Source organism: Chlorocebus sabaeus, chromosome 5 (genome assembly GCF_047675955.1).
Source record: "Chlorocebus sabaeus isolate Y175 chromosome 5, mChlSab1.0.hap1, whole genome shotgun sequence".
Lineage (NCBI taxonomy): Eukaryota > Metazoa > Chordata > Mammalia > Primates > Cercopithecidae > Chlorocebus > Chlorocebus sabaeus.
The window spans coordinates 46,667,362-46,684,467 of NC_132908.1; the positions used below are offsets into that span (position 1 = coordinate 46,667,362).

The following is a 17,106-nucleotide window of genomic DNA, read 5'->3' on the forward strand; positions in this document are numbered from 1 at the left end:
CTCTGTCTCTGCCTTTGTCCCTGGCTGGCAGCCCCCTCCTCTGCCCCTGCCGCTCTCTTTTTCCCTCCTCCTGGCTCCCGGGTGTGCGGAGGCCAAGCCTGGCTGTCACTCAGGCTCTTCTGTGGGCCCAGGGAAGGAGGCCACACGGGGCTCCCCAGGCCTCAGGGTATTTATTACCATCCCCAACAGCCCAGTCCCTCTGCAGCCTCCAAGGCTGTGCTCAAAGGCCGTGAGGTCTGCTGTGCACACCCATGAAAGGGACTCTGGGGGGGTGTATTCAATGCCTCCAGTTGGGTTTTCCTCCTTCCCCCAGAGATGGTTCAATCACTTCCACATTTCCTGTCCTACTAGGGGAAAGAGCTAGGAAAACCGAAGAAGAAACACTCCAGCAATCCCTTGTTAGCTATTGGAATTGGTGAATTCCAATAGCACGTGGGCAGGATCTCCTGATACAGGAGACCGTGGGAGTATCTGGGCTGAAAGGACTACCCGTTTGTCTAAGTCACCCCTGCAGGAATTTTTTTTTTTAAACGGAGTCTCTCTCTGTTGCCCAGGCTAGAGTGCAGTGGCGTGATCTCAGCTTGCTGTGACCTCCGCCTCCTGGGTTCAAGCGATTCTCATACCTCAGCCTCCTGAGTAGCTGGGATTACAGGTGCCCGCCACCACACCCGGCTAATTTTTGTGTTTTTAGTAGAGACAGGGATTCACCATGTGGCCAGGCTGGTCTCGAACTCCTGACCTCAGGCGATCCAACTGCCTCGGCCTCCCACAGTGTTGGGATTACAGGTGTGAGCCACCACGTCCGGTCCCCTACAGGAATTTTTAAATGCAAGTTAGATGGGGTCAAGATGACGTTGCTCCTTCATCCTCCCCCGGCAAGGCTCCTAGCTGAGTCAGAAGGGATGAGACCCACGTTGTCAGAGAGAACTAAGCTCTAGTTTGAGCTCCTTCTGTCTGCCTACTTCCCTTGCCCCACCCCTCAGCCCAAGGCCTCCCCTGCTCACCCCTCTTCTTATGCATCCATGTCTTTCTTCTTTTACAGGGTAAAATCCATCCTTCTCCAGGAAGTTTTCCTGGGGGAATAAATACAGAATTTCTTATTGCAGGCTAGTAAGCACGTGCAACCTCCTGATGAAATACTACTTGTATGCCCATTTGACAGATGAGCAAACTGAGGTTCAGACTACTTAAATGACTTACCCAGGTAGTCAGCTACGCAGCCAGGATTTAACTGTTTTTCCAGATACACAAGTGAATTTTCAAAGCCTCTGGATGGCCGACCCCCTGCCTTGAGCAAGGCCCTTCCCTGGGGTGTGGCCCAGAGGTCAGGATAGGAGGCCCTAAGGCATCCCCACTTTCTCATCAGACCACCCTGGTGACTAATGACTCTGGGCAAAGCAGAGAGGCCCGAGTAGGGGACAAGGCCTGTGATCGACCTTGAACTTAAGAAGCTCCAAGCTCTCACCAGCGTTGCTAATGGGCCAGGAGTAACCTGAGCCAGCCCTTGGATGGAAACTCAAGCCATTATGCCTGGCTGGCCTGCCGGCCGGCTGGCATCACTACCTGGACATCAGCCTCACTTCTCCATTTCACGGGGCTTCTGTTCAGAGCAACCTTTTCTCTTGCAACAACAAAGCAGCTCCCATTTATCAAGCACTGACTAAGTGCCAGACACTCTGCTAAGCACTTTACACACATTATCTTGTTTAATCTTCACAGCTGTGCAGAAAAAAACGAGTGTTAATGCTGCATCCCAGGCGAGGAAACTGAGGCTCAGAGAGGATAAGGAAGTTGCCCAAGGGCTCATGGATAGCTGGTAAGTTCAAAGCTGGTGTCTGAACAGGCCTGTGTTCCTAACCAGATCCTATGCTGCCCTTGGAAGGAGAGTCTTGCTTGAGATAATGGGTAATTTGTTTTAACATTTTTTCAAAATGCTCTGCAACATTCTGAAGGGGAAAGAAAAAAGTTGTAACTTGTTAACTTGTTGAGGGGGGAAAGGAGGAGAAGGAGGCAGAGGAGACAGTGAGAGGAAGGTTGAGTAATCTGTAAAGTTATCATGATATCTGGTGGGAAAACACACACACACACACACACACAGGTACACGCACCAACAGGCTTCATCTGCCATGTATCTGGAATTTTGTTTTAAAGGGACCAGGCACAGTGACTGACACCTGTAATCCCAGCACTTTGGGAGACAGAGATAGAAGGATCACTTGAGCTCAGGAGTCTGAGACCAGCTTGGGCAATATAGTGAGACCTCTCTACAAAAAAATAAAAATTTGGTACACACCTGTAGTCCCAAGCTGCTCAGGAGGCTGTGAGAAGATTGCTTGAGCCCAGAAAGTGGAAGTTATAGTGAGTCATATAATGCCATGGCACTTCAGCCTCGATGACAGAGTGACAATGTCTCAACAAAAAAAAAAAATTGTTTTTAATTCAAAAGGGTAATTTTTCTCATCTAGGGCTTAGATTATTAGTGTCAAAACTGGGGGGATGTCCCAAAATAAATTATTCCCTGTCATGCTTCTAAGCTACCCAAGAGACTTCTGAGCCCACAGCCAGGCATTGCATCCCCAGCCAGACACTGCACACGCTTCCTCAGAGTCCTCCCAGCAGTCCCAAAAGCAGAGATTAGAGCCCCCGTCACAGGTAGGGAGCCTGAGCCTCACAGAGAGTAAGGTACAGGCCCATGGTTCCTCAGTTGACAAGGGACAGAGCCAGGTTTTGAACCCAGGTCAGCCTGCTTCCAAAGCACTTCCACCCCGCTTCCAACTTCCCATCATGCCAGTCCCAAGTTGGGGGTGGGGGAGGTGTGCTGTTGCTAAGTGGTCTTGAGCCAGGAGAGAGAGCTACGGAGGTGCTACACAGAGCCCGAGTGGCAGGAGAGTGGCACTCAAATCCTCAGCTCTGGCCGGATTTCAGGAAGGCAGGAGCACTGGGTGGGGAGCCAGGAGACCTGGGTACCACCAGAGCTCCAAGATAAACTTGGGCGAGTCGCTTCCCATCTCCAAGCCTTTCTAAGCCTCTGATGCCGTTTTCCTGCAGAACAGGAGCTTTTCTGGGTCTCTCTCCCAGAAGGAAACCTGACCCCTTCCTTTTCCTTCCTGGACCCCACCTCTCCACCAAATGCCATGCTGCCTAGAAAAGGACAAGATTCCAGGGTGCCCCGTAAGCAGAGGCCCTGAGAATCCAGTGGGCGGGCACCTCCACACACCAGCAGCTGTTCTCCTCTCTGATGCAAAAGAAACTCGTGGGCTGGTTTTTAAGACTCGAAATAAAGTTTAAATATTACGTGGAAATTACTAAACAAATCAAATCACTGTTAAGTAGATGTCACGGCTTCCTCTAGACAATACATTTAATGAAGATTATTGTCCTCCTGGTTATAGTTTTAGATTTGCATTTTATTATCAGAGAACCACTTATGCATTACTCCAGGATTTTCATTAGGTAAATAAATTTTTATGTGGATTTCATTATATTCCCTTGGCTGAAATCCTGATCACTTAACAGCAAGAATGCTGCTCCGACATCCTGTGTGTCAATCAGGATGTAACTGTTTCCTTTGGTTGTTGAAAATTACTTTTTAAAAAACCTAGTGTTGATGGCAAAAGGAAGAGAGACAGGGTCAGAACTTTGGGTAGATTCTGTGTCCAGTTCTTTTGCTGAAACACACACACACCCTAAAAGAAATTTTCTATTTAAAAATAACACGTGTAATTTTACATACATGGGCTATATAAGCTCCCGCTCGCTCTTTCTCTCCATACATATATATAAAATATACTTCTTTTTTCCTGGTGGCACTTTGGCCACTCAGATGTAAACTGAGACAATGGCACTGGGTCTAACAGGACTGAGGTCCAGGCCAGTACCGGAGAAATAAAGTTGAAAGAAACAAGCTTGGAAGAAGCAGGAAGGAAAGCAGTGGGGGAGACATTCCTGGAAACGCAGCCATCAGCAAGAAAAAAAAAAAAATCTTTTCTAAGAAGTCTAATATGAAGCAATTAAGCTAATTGGAATCTAGATTGTAGTGGGTGCCTCCGGAAACTTGAGACCAGGGGACTCTCTTGCTGGAAAATCACACCTCAATATCAATGAGTAAGGGAGAGAATGAATGAAGCGGTCAGAAACAGACCATAACATCCAGACCTAATCCATCCAGCCCCCTAAGACACAGGCGGTTCCAGGCCCTTTCCTATGGACCAACAAGGTTTCAGAAGAATTTACTAATAATAAAATTTCTTGCTTATTGAAAAGGGCTGGCCAGGTGTGGTGGCTCACGCTTATAATCCCAGTACTTTTGGAGGCCAAGACAGGTGGCTCTCTTGAGCCCAGGAGTTCAAGGCCAGCCTAGGCAACATAGTGAAACCTCCATCTCTACAAAAAATACAAAAATTAGCCAGGCATGGTGTCATGCACCTGTAGTCCCAGCTCCTCAAGAGGCTGAGGCCAGAGGACTGCTTGAGTCTGGGAGGTCGAGGCTTCAGTGAGCAGAGATTGCACCACTGCACTCCAGCCTGAGTGAAAGAGCAAAACCCTGTCTCAAAAAATAAAAAAGAAAGGGCTGTAACATGCCAGGGATGGGCTTTGATGTGCATTATTACACCCCTCTTTGGTCAATCCAGCCCAGAGGACACAAAGAAAACCTTCCAAGATGCCTTTCTTAAGAGCAAATGAGAGAGGCAAAGCTCTCAATATGGCCGGGGCACACAGCAGCAGGGGCTACCCAATAAGCGGTGAAGGGGAAGGGGAACAAGTCAGGCTGGATGGCTTCATGGCATCTTCAACCTTAACTCCTGCCCAGAACCAAGACTCTGATGTTGAGGTCCCAGTCCCTAATCACCTGTGTGATTTGGGGAAGGTCATTACCCTCCCTGACCCTGTTTCTTGCCTATGATAATAATAATAACAGCACCAACCTCATAGAGTTGCTGTGAGAATCGAAAGAACTGAATAGGGACTGCTTATGTCTAGTGCCTGGGACGCAGGAAGGAATCAATACATGTTCACCATTACAGGGAATGTTTTCTACACAAAACCATCAGCCTGAATGTGAGTCACTTTCCGACAGTTCTTTCCAACTGTTGATGACTTACCAAAACTACCTGGACTCCAATGCCAAGTTCTTTAAGGATGCAACAAAACCTCCTTAATCTTCGATCCCAAAATTAGTCACCTGTGATACTCAAGTAGGGATTTGACTAAGCATTTCTCTCTGACCTTTGAAAAGGCCAGTGGGGAAGAAAGCAAAGGGAGACGACAAAATAAGGATGCCTAAAAGGAGGGTCCCCAAGTGCAACAGTGGTCCTCTTCAGGGGTACGTTCCGGAGGGTTTGATTTTCTTCTCTATAGTTTTGTGTAGTATTCTTATCTGCTGCAATTGAGCAAGTATTGCAACATTTTAAGGATTTTACCATTCTGTGAAGGAAAGGATATTAAAAAATATAATTGCCAAGCAGCTCAGAAACATCTTCCGCATTTAATAAAAGAGATACATCTCCCGGCCCAGGTCAGCCATCTGACCTCATCACCCCACTTATCCCGATCACCTGCTCACTCCAGCCTCCAGCCACAGAGCAGGCCCCCACCTCATCCCTCCTCAAACACGCCAGACAGTCTTCACCAGTTCCCCCATCCCTCATCCTTCCTTGTCTTCCTGAGCCCTTGTCTCTAACAAACTGTATACATTTCACTTCCTTGTCTGGTTACCAACAACAACAAGCAGAACATCAGCTCCAGGAGGGCAGGGGTTTGGATGTTTCCCACTCCGGCAGCAAGAACCCTACCTAGTCTGGGACATGACAGACGCTCAGTAATACTTGATTGGATGGATGAATGAATGAATGAATGAATGAACAGCTAACTTTTTTTTTTTTTAGAGTTGGGGTCTCATTCTATCTCCTAGGCTGGAGTGCAGTGGCTCAATCATAGCTCACTGAAGCCTTGAACCCCTGGGCTCAGGTAATTCTCTCACCTCAGCCTCTTGAGTAGCTGGGACTATAGGCATGTGCCACCATGCCAGGCTAATTTTTGGATTTTTATTTTTTGTAGAGATAGGGTCTATGTTACCTGGGCTGGTCTCAAACGCCAGGCTTCAAACAATCCTACTGCCTCGGACTCTGGAAAAATTATGTTACGTTGCCCTTTTTTTTTTCAGTGGGGGTAGAGAAAGAGCTATTCCATTCTTTTTCTGGGGGTAGAAAATCCCCTAACCCTGGGATTACAGGCGTGAGCCACCATGCCCAGTCTGAATGATTAATTTGAAATCATCATTACCCATTTATTAAAGCAGCCCCAAGAATCAATCTTTATACACTTTCTTAGTGACCCTAGTGCGAACGGCTAAAAGAACTTCTTGGAAGGACAAGCGCAAGCCACTTCGTTGACTCTTCTCCGATTCAGACTTTTCACGAAATTCAGAGTGGCCTCTTGCCCAAAGAGCACCACGAGATGGCCCATCTCCAGGGTCCTGACCCCACATTCCAAATTCGGGCATTTTTCTTGAAGAGCATTTATCACTCAATCAAGCCACCCACCCTGCCAACGCTGAATAACACCACTTACAGGAGGCTCGGCCATCACTGCTTAGAATCTCACTTGTCCTCAAATATCTCCTGTTTATCTTGGTAACAGTCTACATGAATAGTCCGTTTGTTGGAAGAACATAATATTTTCCTTGGCTTTTAGGCAACAGTCTGGCAAATGAGCATTTCCCCATGTAACTTGTGATGGCTTTATGCGAGCAGTTAATTAGAATTACACAGACATGTTTATAGAAGTTTAAATGAAGCATAGTTCGAGTTTGTGAAAATATATATAATTACTCACACCGACACTTCCCACTGAAAAAGAAAAGGCAACATAACATAAGCAAGTTCCCTAAAAGCAACAGCAGGGGTCTAGAAAAGCCTCCGCCAGCTTACACAGCTCCACTTTGAGGGACTTGGGGAGACTGCGCCCTGTTGGGGAACCCACAGACCCACCACTGAATGCTTTGCTCATTAGACTGACAATGCAGCCAACACATTCCCAAAAGAGACCCTGGGTGGGCGCCATGCTCCAGGCGAGTCCTGTGTGGATCCATGTACATACGCTATACTCCCGCCCACACACACGCAGAAAGGCCATAATTCGTCCCACAACCAGCTATGGAGGAGAGGTCTGGAGACCCAGGGAGGCTCCTTCTCTACCCTCAGGGAGAGTGAACAGTATTTTTGGCAGCCTGAGGACTCAAATTAGGGAGGCTTCATGGCAGGCTGGCCTGTGGCCTTCAAGACTCTTCCTAGCCTGGTTCCACTCGCCTCCTGGTCTGATCCCTGCTCCCTCTGGGCCCCCTTTCACCCTCCAATGTTGCCAACCCAGCCAGGGCAAGCCATTTTCTCCTCTATCCCCAGTCCCACGCCAACAAAGCAGCAGCACCCACATCATGTGGCTGTCCCCAGACCCACGTCATCTGAGCCCTGGAGATGGTCAAGCCGGCTATTCCAGGCAGGGCATGCCTTAAAATTATTCAGATTGCTTGTTAAACTTGAAGGAACCACAGCCAACTCTTTCCACCTCTGTGTTGTGTAGAATGACCAACTGGCTCCCAGATCAGCCTTACAATCTGGCATTGGCAATCCTCACAACGGAACTGCCTTCCCAGGAGTGGGCTGCGCTGGATAACCCTGAAATGGAAGGATCCCACTATCTCATGGGCAGAGGGAGTCCCCAGCAGTGTAAACGAGCCCTCCTTCCTTGAGCCCAAGAGTTGGAGGTAGCGGTGAGCCATGGTTACACCACTGCATTCCAGCCTGAGTGACAAAGTAACACCCTGTCTCTAAATAAAAATGTAAAAATACAAACTGTCCTGGAGCAAAGGGACCAAACCTGTGCAGACAAGGGTCAGATTCAGATGTCCAGACCAGCATCCATGTTGCCCCCTGGCTTCAGGGCCACCTACCAGCCAGGAAGGCTGAACTGTGTCCAGACTCCCTTCCTCAGCCCACTCTGCTGCACAGGCGTGCCCTACTTCCACAAGTGGATTTTTTTCACAGAAGTGGCCCTTGGAGAAGCCCTGCCAGCAATCCCAACGCTGTCAAGAGAAGTCAGGTCCATGGGCTCATGGAGACGTTTTGTCTCTCCTCTTCCTCAAAGAACAAAGAATAGGAAGAAATGTGGGGGCTCCAGTGGAGAGGAGGACAGAAACGGGAAAAAAGAGACAGGAATTCAGGTAAGATGGGGGACCAGCGGCTCCTTCATTCAGTCAACATCTCCTAAATGCCAGCTACATGCCAGGCACTGTGAATCCCTTCTCCATCCCACTGACCCTTTCTCCTGAAGCCTAGGGACACAGGAGTGGACAAGTCAAACCTGGCCCCTGTCCGGGGACAGCTGAGCGGCCACTGAGGAAGGAACTGTAAACAAGTGAATACATCAATAAATTCCTACTGAGAACAACTAACATGACATTAAAAAGAGCAAGAGAGAGACAGTAACAGCAGTGGGCCCACTTTGGGAGAAAGGGGTCAGGAAAGGTCGTGCAGAGGAGGGGACATTGAACCTGAGTCCAGAAGGAGGAGAAGGAGCCAGGCAGGCTAGTACAGAGAAAGAGTCTCAGTCACGGGGAAAGCGGTGCAGAGGAAGGAATGGCACAGTCCTAGGACATGAGTTGAGGCCGGGGGACTGATGAGATGTGAAGGAGAGCTCCCATGACATAAGGGAGATGCTCTGGAACCTTGCATGGGAAGAGACAGCCGCTCACACAGGCTCCCCCAGACAGTGCTGGGTGCTCCCCAGCAGTCTTTCCCCCTCCTTCTTTCTTGCTGGCCTAACTCAAATTTTGCTCGAACATCCGCAGAGCCACTAACTCCAAACGGAGCTCCGTATGTTGGCCTGAGATTGGTGCAGGATGTTCAAGGGATGCCGTTGTCAACACAGTAAGATGCAAGGGAGGGAACATGGGGCCATTTAGGAGAGGTATCCTTCCCCTAAAGACAGGCCTGTGCCAGGGAGCTTCTCTCTCCTGGTCTTTGGACCCTGATGTGTCGGGGGTGATGTCCGGCACCACAGCAGCCATTTCTTCTTCATGAGGAGACAAATTCGAGGGCACCAGTCAATGTGTTGAGCAGGACAGAGCATAAAGACAGACGGCAACTGGGTCTCTGCCGACAGTACTGAGCTGCTCAGCTAAGTTCTCTGCAGCCACACTCCCTCCACACTTCTCATCCTAGGAGATCTCACAGCCCCTTATGCTTGAGCTTTTCTGAACTTGGATTGCATGTCTTGCAGCTCAAAGCATCCCAGGTGATACAATCCTGTGTCGGACGGCCAGTTCCACCAAAATGGAATTTCTGGCCTGAATGCTTGCTCTTCCTCTTTCCAGAAGATGCTAGAGGTTTCTCTGCACCACTCCCTGCCAAGAGGAGCCCCAACTATCAGAGATGCATCCCTCTCTCCAGGGGAATTCCAGAACCTCAGGGTGTGAGGGGGAACACCTGGCCAGAGCCAGAGCAGTGACATGGTCAAAGAACAGCTCATGAAGACTGAGGCAGGGGGAGAAGAGGAGAAAGCGTTATGCTTAATGACACCACCCAGAAATAAAGAGTTAAAGAAATCTCAAAGCGCCTGAGTCCACGTTTTACAGTGAAATTGTTCTTTGCTCATTTTATCTTTGTAAATCTCTCTTTACTTATTTTATCTTTGCCTTCAAGAACCCTAGGAGATGGGTTCATTTTCCCTATTTTATAATTGGAGAAACAAATCATATAGGGTCAGGGTTAAGAGGGCAGATCAAATCCCAGTATCTCCTATTATTTACCAGGTTGGTGACTTCGGGCAGCTGTATGACCTTGGGCCACAGAGCCTCAGTTTCCTCACCTATAAAGCGGAACTAATGTAACTACCAGCTGGAGCTGCTGTGAGAACAGCATGAGACCACCATAAAGGGCACGAAACTCCCAGTGACTTCCCAAGGTAGTCCATGATGAAGACCTGGAAGCACACTGGGATCAACAGGAGTTGATCTCCAAGGGGACACCTGGGACACCCAGACTACGGGGCAGAGCGCTGCATGGTGAAGAATTTATCTATAAAGTCTGAGCACGGTGGCTCACGCCTATAATCCCAGCACTTTGGGAGGCCAGGGCGGGCGGATCACCTGAGGTCAGGAGTTCTAGACCAGCCTGACCAACACAGTGAAACTCTGTCTCTACTAAAAAAAAAAAAAAAAAAATACAAAAAAATTAGCCAGGCGTGGTGGTGCGTGCCTGTAGTCCCAGCTACTGGGGAGGCAGAGGCAGGAGAATCACTTGAACCAAGGAGGTGGAAGTTGCAGTGAGCACTCCAGCCTGGGTGACAGAACAAGACTCTATCTCAAAAAGAAAAAAGGAAGGTGTCGGTATTCATCAGTTTCACCTGCTTTCTTTGTTGCTTCTGACTTTTCCTCCTCTAAAGTGGAGGCTCCATAAACGCACCAAATATCTGAGGGCCCTGGCCGCCAAGGCTGGGTCATCTGGGGTGTGGCAGGCATCATTCCTCAGCTAGAAATCCAACTCCAGCCCTGACGCTTTGTCAAACCATTCCCTTAATGGACAGGTATTATTCTGGGCCCACTTAACTCCAGTAGATTCCAAAATCGGGCCAAGCCAGCTGACCGAGCTGGGCGGCGATGATGCCTGAGTCTGAAAAACAGATTCTGAGCTCATGAAATGCCTGTCTTCTGGGGCAGCAGGCTCCAGAGAGATCTGCTGAGGAAAAGGCCAGGAATGTTCTGAGCAAAGACAAACTCCTGGGAATAAGAGTGTGACCTCGCAAAGCGACTCCCTGTCCATATCTCCACCCTCAGCCAATATGGACCTCAGGAGAGCTTGAACTCACAGCCACTGGGCCAAAGCCAGGAGGCCCAGGAAAAGCTCCTCAAATAGGCAGGGCCTGTGCGGGGCACGAGGGGGAAGGGTACAGCCAAAAGATGCAGGAGCAGTTATGACAGGTCAGAACAGGGCACTCGAGGGGTCAGGTGAATCGCTGACCTCAAGTCTACAGGGCACATGGTGAACAGAGAGGACCCACTGCAAGCAGGACCCTAAATTCCCCAGGGGCCAGAAGGGACGTCAATGAGTGACTTCAACCAAGGTCTGGACTGTGATGGACAGAACAGACATGCCCACCTACAGAAGCAGTCACCACCCCTAGCCCCAGGATGGTAGCCAAGCCTGAACAGGAACCTTGAAGTCCCAGATCTACCCATTGCTTAGGAGACATAAGCAAGAACTCTGATTTTTTTCTGTGACATTTCGAGATCTCTCAATGTTGATTTCTTTCTTTCAAACACAGCGCAAGCCAATCAAAACACATCTGTGAGCAATACTCAGCCTCGAGCCTCCAGTCTGCAGCCTTTATCTAAAAGTTGGAAGGGTCACATAAAGGAGTGGGCGCTCAGGCGAGCAACCCTCCTCCTCGCCCAGCCCTGCCATGCCTGGCCTCTCATGGGACGCTATTGGAACTGGGGTCCACGTACAAGCTTGGGGAGGTTTATCAGCTTCCACAAGCTCTGCCCAGCAGGCAACACCCAGAGCCCAGGACTCCAGCCAGGGGAACACCTCTCCGCAGAGAAAACCCTCAGCACTCGGCTCTTCCTGGAGCCTGAATTTCCTCCCCAAACAGGATGGATTTACGTGCGAGAGCAAAGGCCTGCGCATGCGCCCAGCTCCAGACCCCGGTATTTATACAGTTTCATAAACTGCAAGCGATTATTTTGTTTCCTAAGAACAATCACTATGCAAATGAAACCCCCAGCTAATACAAACAGGGCTGTTAAATTCACTTGCCAATGTTTATGAAAAGAAACTCAGCCTGGCCCTGACCAAGCTCGCTAAGAAAATGTTTAATCACAAGACACATTTGAGTGAGGAAATTAGGCAAATAAGAAAAGATGTCCTGACTTCGCTCCCAGAGCCCCCTCCCACCCTCCCACCTCCCAACCCCTCCTTTATTCGGCAAGACAATGATGGTGAAATGAAAAGGTTCCCAGAGGACAGACAGATGTCAAGGCTTAAGAAGGAAAAGACAGAAAATGCAGAGATTAGGGAAGCACTGGTTCCCAAATTTCAACAGCCCCCTCAGGACCTTCCCACTGTATATGTTACACTTGTTTTTCAGGGATTTCATGGGAAGGGAGGAGGGGAGCATGTGCAGGGGTGCAGAGGGGCTGGCTGGGCAGGGAGTGCAGAGAGGGCAGGCAGAAACTCCAGGCTGCTCCTGGATCCTGGCTCTCGCACTTGGCTCCCGTACTCAGTCAGGCCACTGGACCACAGAACTGGAACTCAGGATGGAGTGAGTTCCCAGCTGGGGCGGGCAGTGGCCTTGGCTTCCCACAGCCTGTCACAGGGCAGGGGACAGGCTTGGGGACCCAGCCAACACCTGAGCAGGACAGGGTGAAGATCTCAAGTCCTCAATGGGCTGGGAGGTTGTCCCTGAAGAGTTAACAGCCCCTGTGTCAGGATCGATTGGAGGATGTTAGAGCAAAGAAAAATCATCTCTTGCCTGGGCTTAAGGCCCTGCAGTTCCACCACATACAGCCTACGTAACCTCAAACAAGTGATTCCTCTCTCGGTGCCTCAGTTGCCTCATCTTGAAAATACAGACTGAGAGAGCATGACCACAGGACTGTGACAATACAAAGAGACCCTAAACATAAACAGTCAGCAGTCCTGGGAACATAGGCATGTTTGATGGAGGTTAGCTATCTGCTCCAAGTCCCTCAATGCACAGATGAGGCCCAGAGAGGGTCGGTGGAGTTCCCTGAGTCACACAGATCAACAGCAGACAAAGGATTTGACCCCGGCTCCAGCCTCTCCAGCAGAGATTTAGGGGAAGAATGGGTGGAGGCCAGGACTGGGCCCTGCCCTGCGTCCCCTCTGGGAAGCGCGCTCGCCAAGGAGGCGGTGGTAGGAGGGACCTCTGGAGCCACTGCTCCCTGGGGTTGGGGGAAACCAGAGCCTGGTCCTGGCAGGGCCTCCCAGGGGCCCAGGCAGGGGCAGCTGTCCAGAACTGTCTGTCCACAGAGGGGGCAGGGAAGCTGCCACTCGGAGCACGCTGTGTGCCAGTCCCTGGGGCCGGGCCGGCTCAGCCTGCAGGCTCCATCCAGAGCCCGCCCCAGGGGATGCTGGGGGAGAGCGCCAGGATCAGAGCCGCCGGCTGCGTGCTCCCCTCCCCCAGCAACAGGGGACTAAAGTGGGTCAAGGAGGAAGGAGGGGGCCCAGGAGGGCTGGGGGAGGGGCCAAGGAGCTTGAGAAGGCACCCAGGGGGAGGGGACCAGGGGAGGATGCCTGGAAAAGCAAAACCATGTGTGCAGTGCGCCTTGGGGGGCCAGGGCTGAGCGGCAGAGGGGCTGCTGAGGCCTTGGGGGGAGTCTCAGAATCACCTCCGGATTAACACCCGGGGGGGCTGAGCCTTGGCTCTTGCCCCAGAAAGTCGGTCCTTCGTTTTCTCCTACCCCCTGGCCTTGGGGGGCCCCCTCTTCTCCAAGCCCCTCAGCCTCTTCCAGAGCCCCCACACCCCATGGGCCCCCAGCCAAGGAGTCTGTGAGGAGCACTTTCAATCAGTGCTGGTCCCCTGGCTCAGCCCTGGCCTTGGGCCCAGCTGTCCAGCCGGGAGGTGGGGTCTGAGGAGGGTGGAGAGAATACAGTCAACCCCATCCTGGGCCCAGACTCAGCGGGACTGTGGTGGTGCCAGGCCAAGTCAGGCCCCGTCACCGGGAAGAAGGGTGAGCGTGGGCCCCATGTCCCCACAGAGGTGTTCCAGGGGGGCCTGGTGCAAAATAAAAGGGAGGAAGGCAGGAAATGGTGAACAGCGATGCCCCCTAGACAGGAGGGGAAGCCAGGTCCCGGGCCCCTCAGAGACAGGGCTGGGGGCCACAGTAAGATCCAGGGAGATGCGAGCCAGTGGGCAGCCTCCACCCCCAGCTGGGCCTGACCCAATCGTCAGCTTCTCTCCCAGCTCCCCCACCCGGCATGGCCCAAAAAAAAAGGGAAGCAACCACCCAAGCAACTCGATATGGTCCAGAAACCTCCAGGGTCCCCAGGTTCCAGGAAGCCTGCATAGGAGGTGGTGGAGGGCAGAGGATGCAGAGAGTCCAGGGCCCGGGAGTGAGGTTTCAGCGGGGAGGGAAAGAAGAGCTGCTGCTCCCGGGTGTTGGTGCCAGTTGACAGGCAGCCGGGAAAACGAGGCCCAGGAGGGGCACACACCCACAGGTTCCAACTCAAGCCCCAGGGAAAATGCTGATGGGAAGAAGAGGCAGGCTTCTAGGCCAGGTCCTGGGCCCAAGGAGCAGTTTGGGTGGAGACAGAGAGAGGCCCAGAGAACAGGGCCCGGTTTTGAATCCCTCAGCAAGGCCACCTACCCTGACAACCACAGCTAAGATTCCTAGCTGAGCCAACTGGACTCCTAGGGCCTTGTGGGGAAAACACAGTAGAAAGGAGGACTCCCCAGCCTAAATACCCTAAATGCAGCAAACACCTCCCACCTCGCACCTAGCAGAACAGAGGGGCTGGCCTAGCTGTGCCCGGCCTTGGACCTTGCTGGGTATGCAGTCCCCAAAAACTCAGGAAGCAAGTACAGCCCTGCCCACCACCTGTCTCAGATGTCCCAGGCAAAGTCCTTGCCTGGGACATCAAAGGACTTTGCCTGGGACATCCTCCGCCTCCAACCTGTCCAAGCTGCTTCTCTCCCAAGTGAGCCTCAGGAGCAGGCCCACTGGAGGAGGGGGTTGGCATGCGGGAAGGGGGACTTGGTCACCAGCTGGGTCTCAGGGGGATCGAGGTGTTGTCAGCCTCAGAGTTTACAGTCTGCCTCCAGGATCTCTGGGAGAAGATTCCGGCATGGTGCTGGCTCACCAGGTGTGTAGACAGTGACCCTGGCAGTTACTCAGGCAGGCACCAGGCATGGGGCAGCCTCACTGTGACATGTGACCTTGGACTTCAGGTTGACCTTCAAAGCTGTCTCGCCCACAGGATGGCGAACATCATGGTACCAACCTCACGGGGCTGCGGAGGGGATTCATGAGAACACGTGCAGGAAGCCCTCAGAGAGCCCTGGACACACAATAACCTCAGTAAATACTCCCCATGAATGCCCTTATCCCCTCCTGATGCTCCTTCGCCCCCACCGAACCTCTCTCCACAAGAGCAGGCTTGGAACTCTCCTACTAGTAAGAAGGCAAGACAAGATACAAAGAGAGGTCTGGGGCCAGGCCCAACCTTGTCCAATACGTCCCAGTAGGAAAATGAGCGCAGACCCTGGGAACCCAGAACAGGCCTCTACATTCCCCTAGGAGAGCCTGAGCAGTGGGTATGTTGAGTCAACAGATACAGGAAATTCAAAATAAAGCCCATGCAGATTCCCAAGTCAAAGTGGACCATGGATGCTGGGACACATGGGAGCAGCTGTTTTCTCACTGGCCTGGTTTGATGTCTGGGGGATGGGGGCAGCTCAGTGTGCAAAGCCAGGCTGAGGGATGGGGTGACAGTGATGGAGCGTCAGCATCCCCCTCCACCTCCCACCCCAGTAATGTACAGAGCGGGGCCTGGGGGTCAGGGTCCCTGTCCATGGGATATGGAGACCTTGGAAAGGAGCAGCCTGCCTGCCAGCTGGACACAGGTCCTGCTACACATGGCTGTGTGAGCCAGGGCAAGGCTGTGTGCCTCTCTGAACCTCCTTTCCTCAACTGGCAAATGAAGAGGGACAGCCCCTCCCCAGCTCCCCACAACCTACTCCCTGGATACTTGGAGGTGCCTGTGAGAGCCTCTGGAACCACACAGTGCACAGAGGTTGTGCAAACTTTAGGGGTCATTTAAGCACAAGGCCCCAGTGGCTTTCCCTGGGGACTCCCCAGAAAGAACCATGCACCATGCTGTGTGCACGCATCAACAGGCCACCCGCAATGCCACCCCAACCTAGGCATCTCTCCCAGCACCCGACCCTGCCTCTTCCTTCATCCCTGCTCCAGACCTTCCAGGGGAGCCTGCCAGCACTTGCCCCTGCCCCTCCAGTCACACTCAAAACTCCCCCAGATTTTGTCCCATCATGTCCTCGTGGACAGAGACTACGGCCTCTTCTTCTCCCTCCTTCCCCACATGGGGCGGGCCCAAGGCAGGCAAAGGCAGCCCTAGTGAATGAATTCAGAGCCAGAGGAGACTAGCCACTGTCCTCTGCAGTTCCCTCTCATCTTCCTACACCAGCGGTCACGTCACTTCCTCTGCAGTGCCCTCCCGGGAGGACCTTGTTGAAGTCAGATAAGCCAGGGCAGTCTCTCAATGAACAATTACCATCCAGGGAGCTGCTCACTCTTAATTGTCTGTCTCACGACTATGCTGTAAGCTCCCTGAAGGCAGGGACCCAGCACTAGCTTTTGGCCCAGCACAAACTCAGAACTATCCATCCAGTGAATGAATGAAGTCAAGAAGCTTCCATCCAGAGAAGGAATTTTAAGTGGCAAACCCAGAATCATGACTCAGATCTGTGTGCCAATCTTCACCTGTAATTTATAGGACTCGTGCTGATGCACTGGAAGCTGCACCCCCAGGGCCAGGCCTCCAGCCCACCATGCAAGGGCTGAGCACGGGTCTGGGGCCGGAGTGCCTCCGTTCAAATATTGCCCTAGTTGTGGGACACTGGGCCATTTATTTTACCTCCCCGTGCCTCGGTTTCCTCCTCTGTAAAATGGGGATACACATCATGTACCTATTTCACAGGGGTGCTGTGAACCTTGAATGAATCGACGAGTGTTACGTGCTCAGAACAGTTCTTAGTACCTGGGAAGTGCGCTCAGCGGCATTACGTGTATGAGGACGTGCCAGCGGATGGCCCTGCAGCTGTCACCCGCCTTCCCCCAGCCCCACCCCAAAGCAGAGGGCCCATCGCGGCTCTGGTGCCCCAGGGCTCCCGAGGCGCACATCTGGCTGGTGGGCCGGCAGCCCACCCAGGGGCGGCACCAGTTGTGGGCTCGACGCCGCCGTCCCCAGCGTTGGGCCTGGGACCCGAAGTCCTGAGGGCGCCAGACCCCGAGGGGCGGGCGGCGCAGAACAAGCCAGGCCCCACCCGGGCCGCGTGAGCGAGCTGCGC

General features: G+C 52.2%; 1 protein-coding gene across 3 annotated transcripts in view; it reads right to left on the bottom strand.

The window, feature by feature from the left end:
* ZNF423 (zinc finger protein 423) overlaps positions 1-17,106 on the bottom strand; it is a 369,045-nt gene that overhangs the window by 334,719 nt on the left and 17,220 nt on the right. Inside the window, exons 1-2 of one of the 3 annotated variants that reach the window (XM_073015355.1) lie at positions 2,294-3,302; positions 1,005-1,073 (exon numbers count right to left, since the gene is read on the bottom strand). The exons of 1 other annotated variant lie outside the window; for it this stretch is intronic. In XM_073015355.1, the coding sequence (XP_072871456.1) occupies positions 1,005-1,020 (16 nt within the window). In that variant the 5' untranslated portion in view covers positions 1,021-1,073; positions 2,294-3,302. Of the gene's footprint in view, positions 1-1,004; positions 1,082-2,293; positions 3,303-17,106 lie in introns of those variants that run through there. One more of the 3 variants, XM_073015356.1, reaches the window with a different exon arrangement.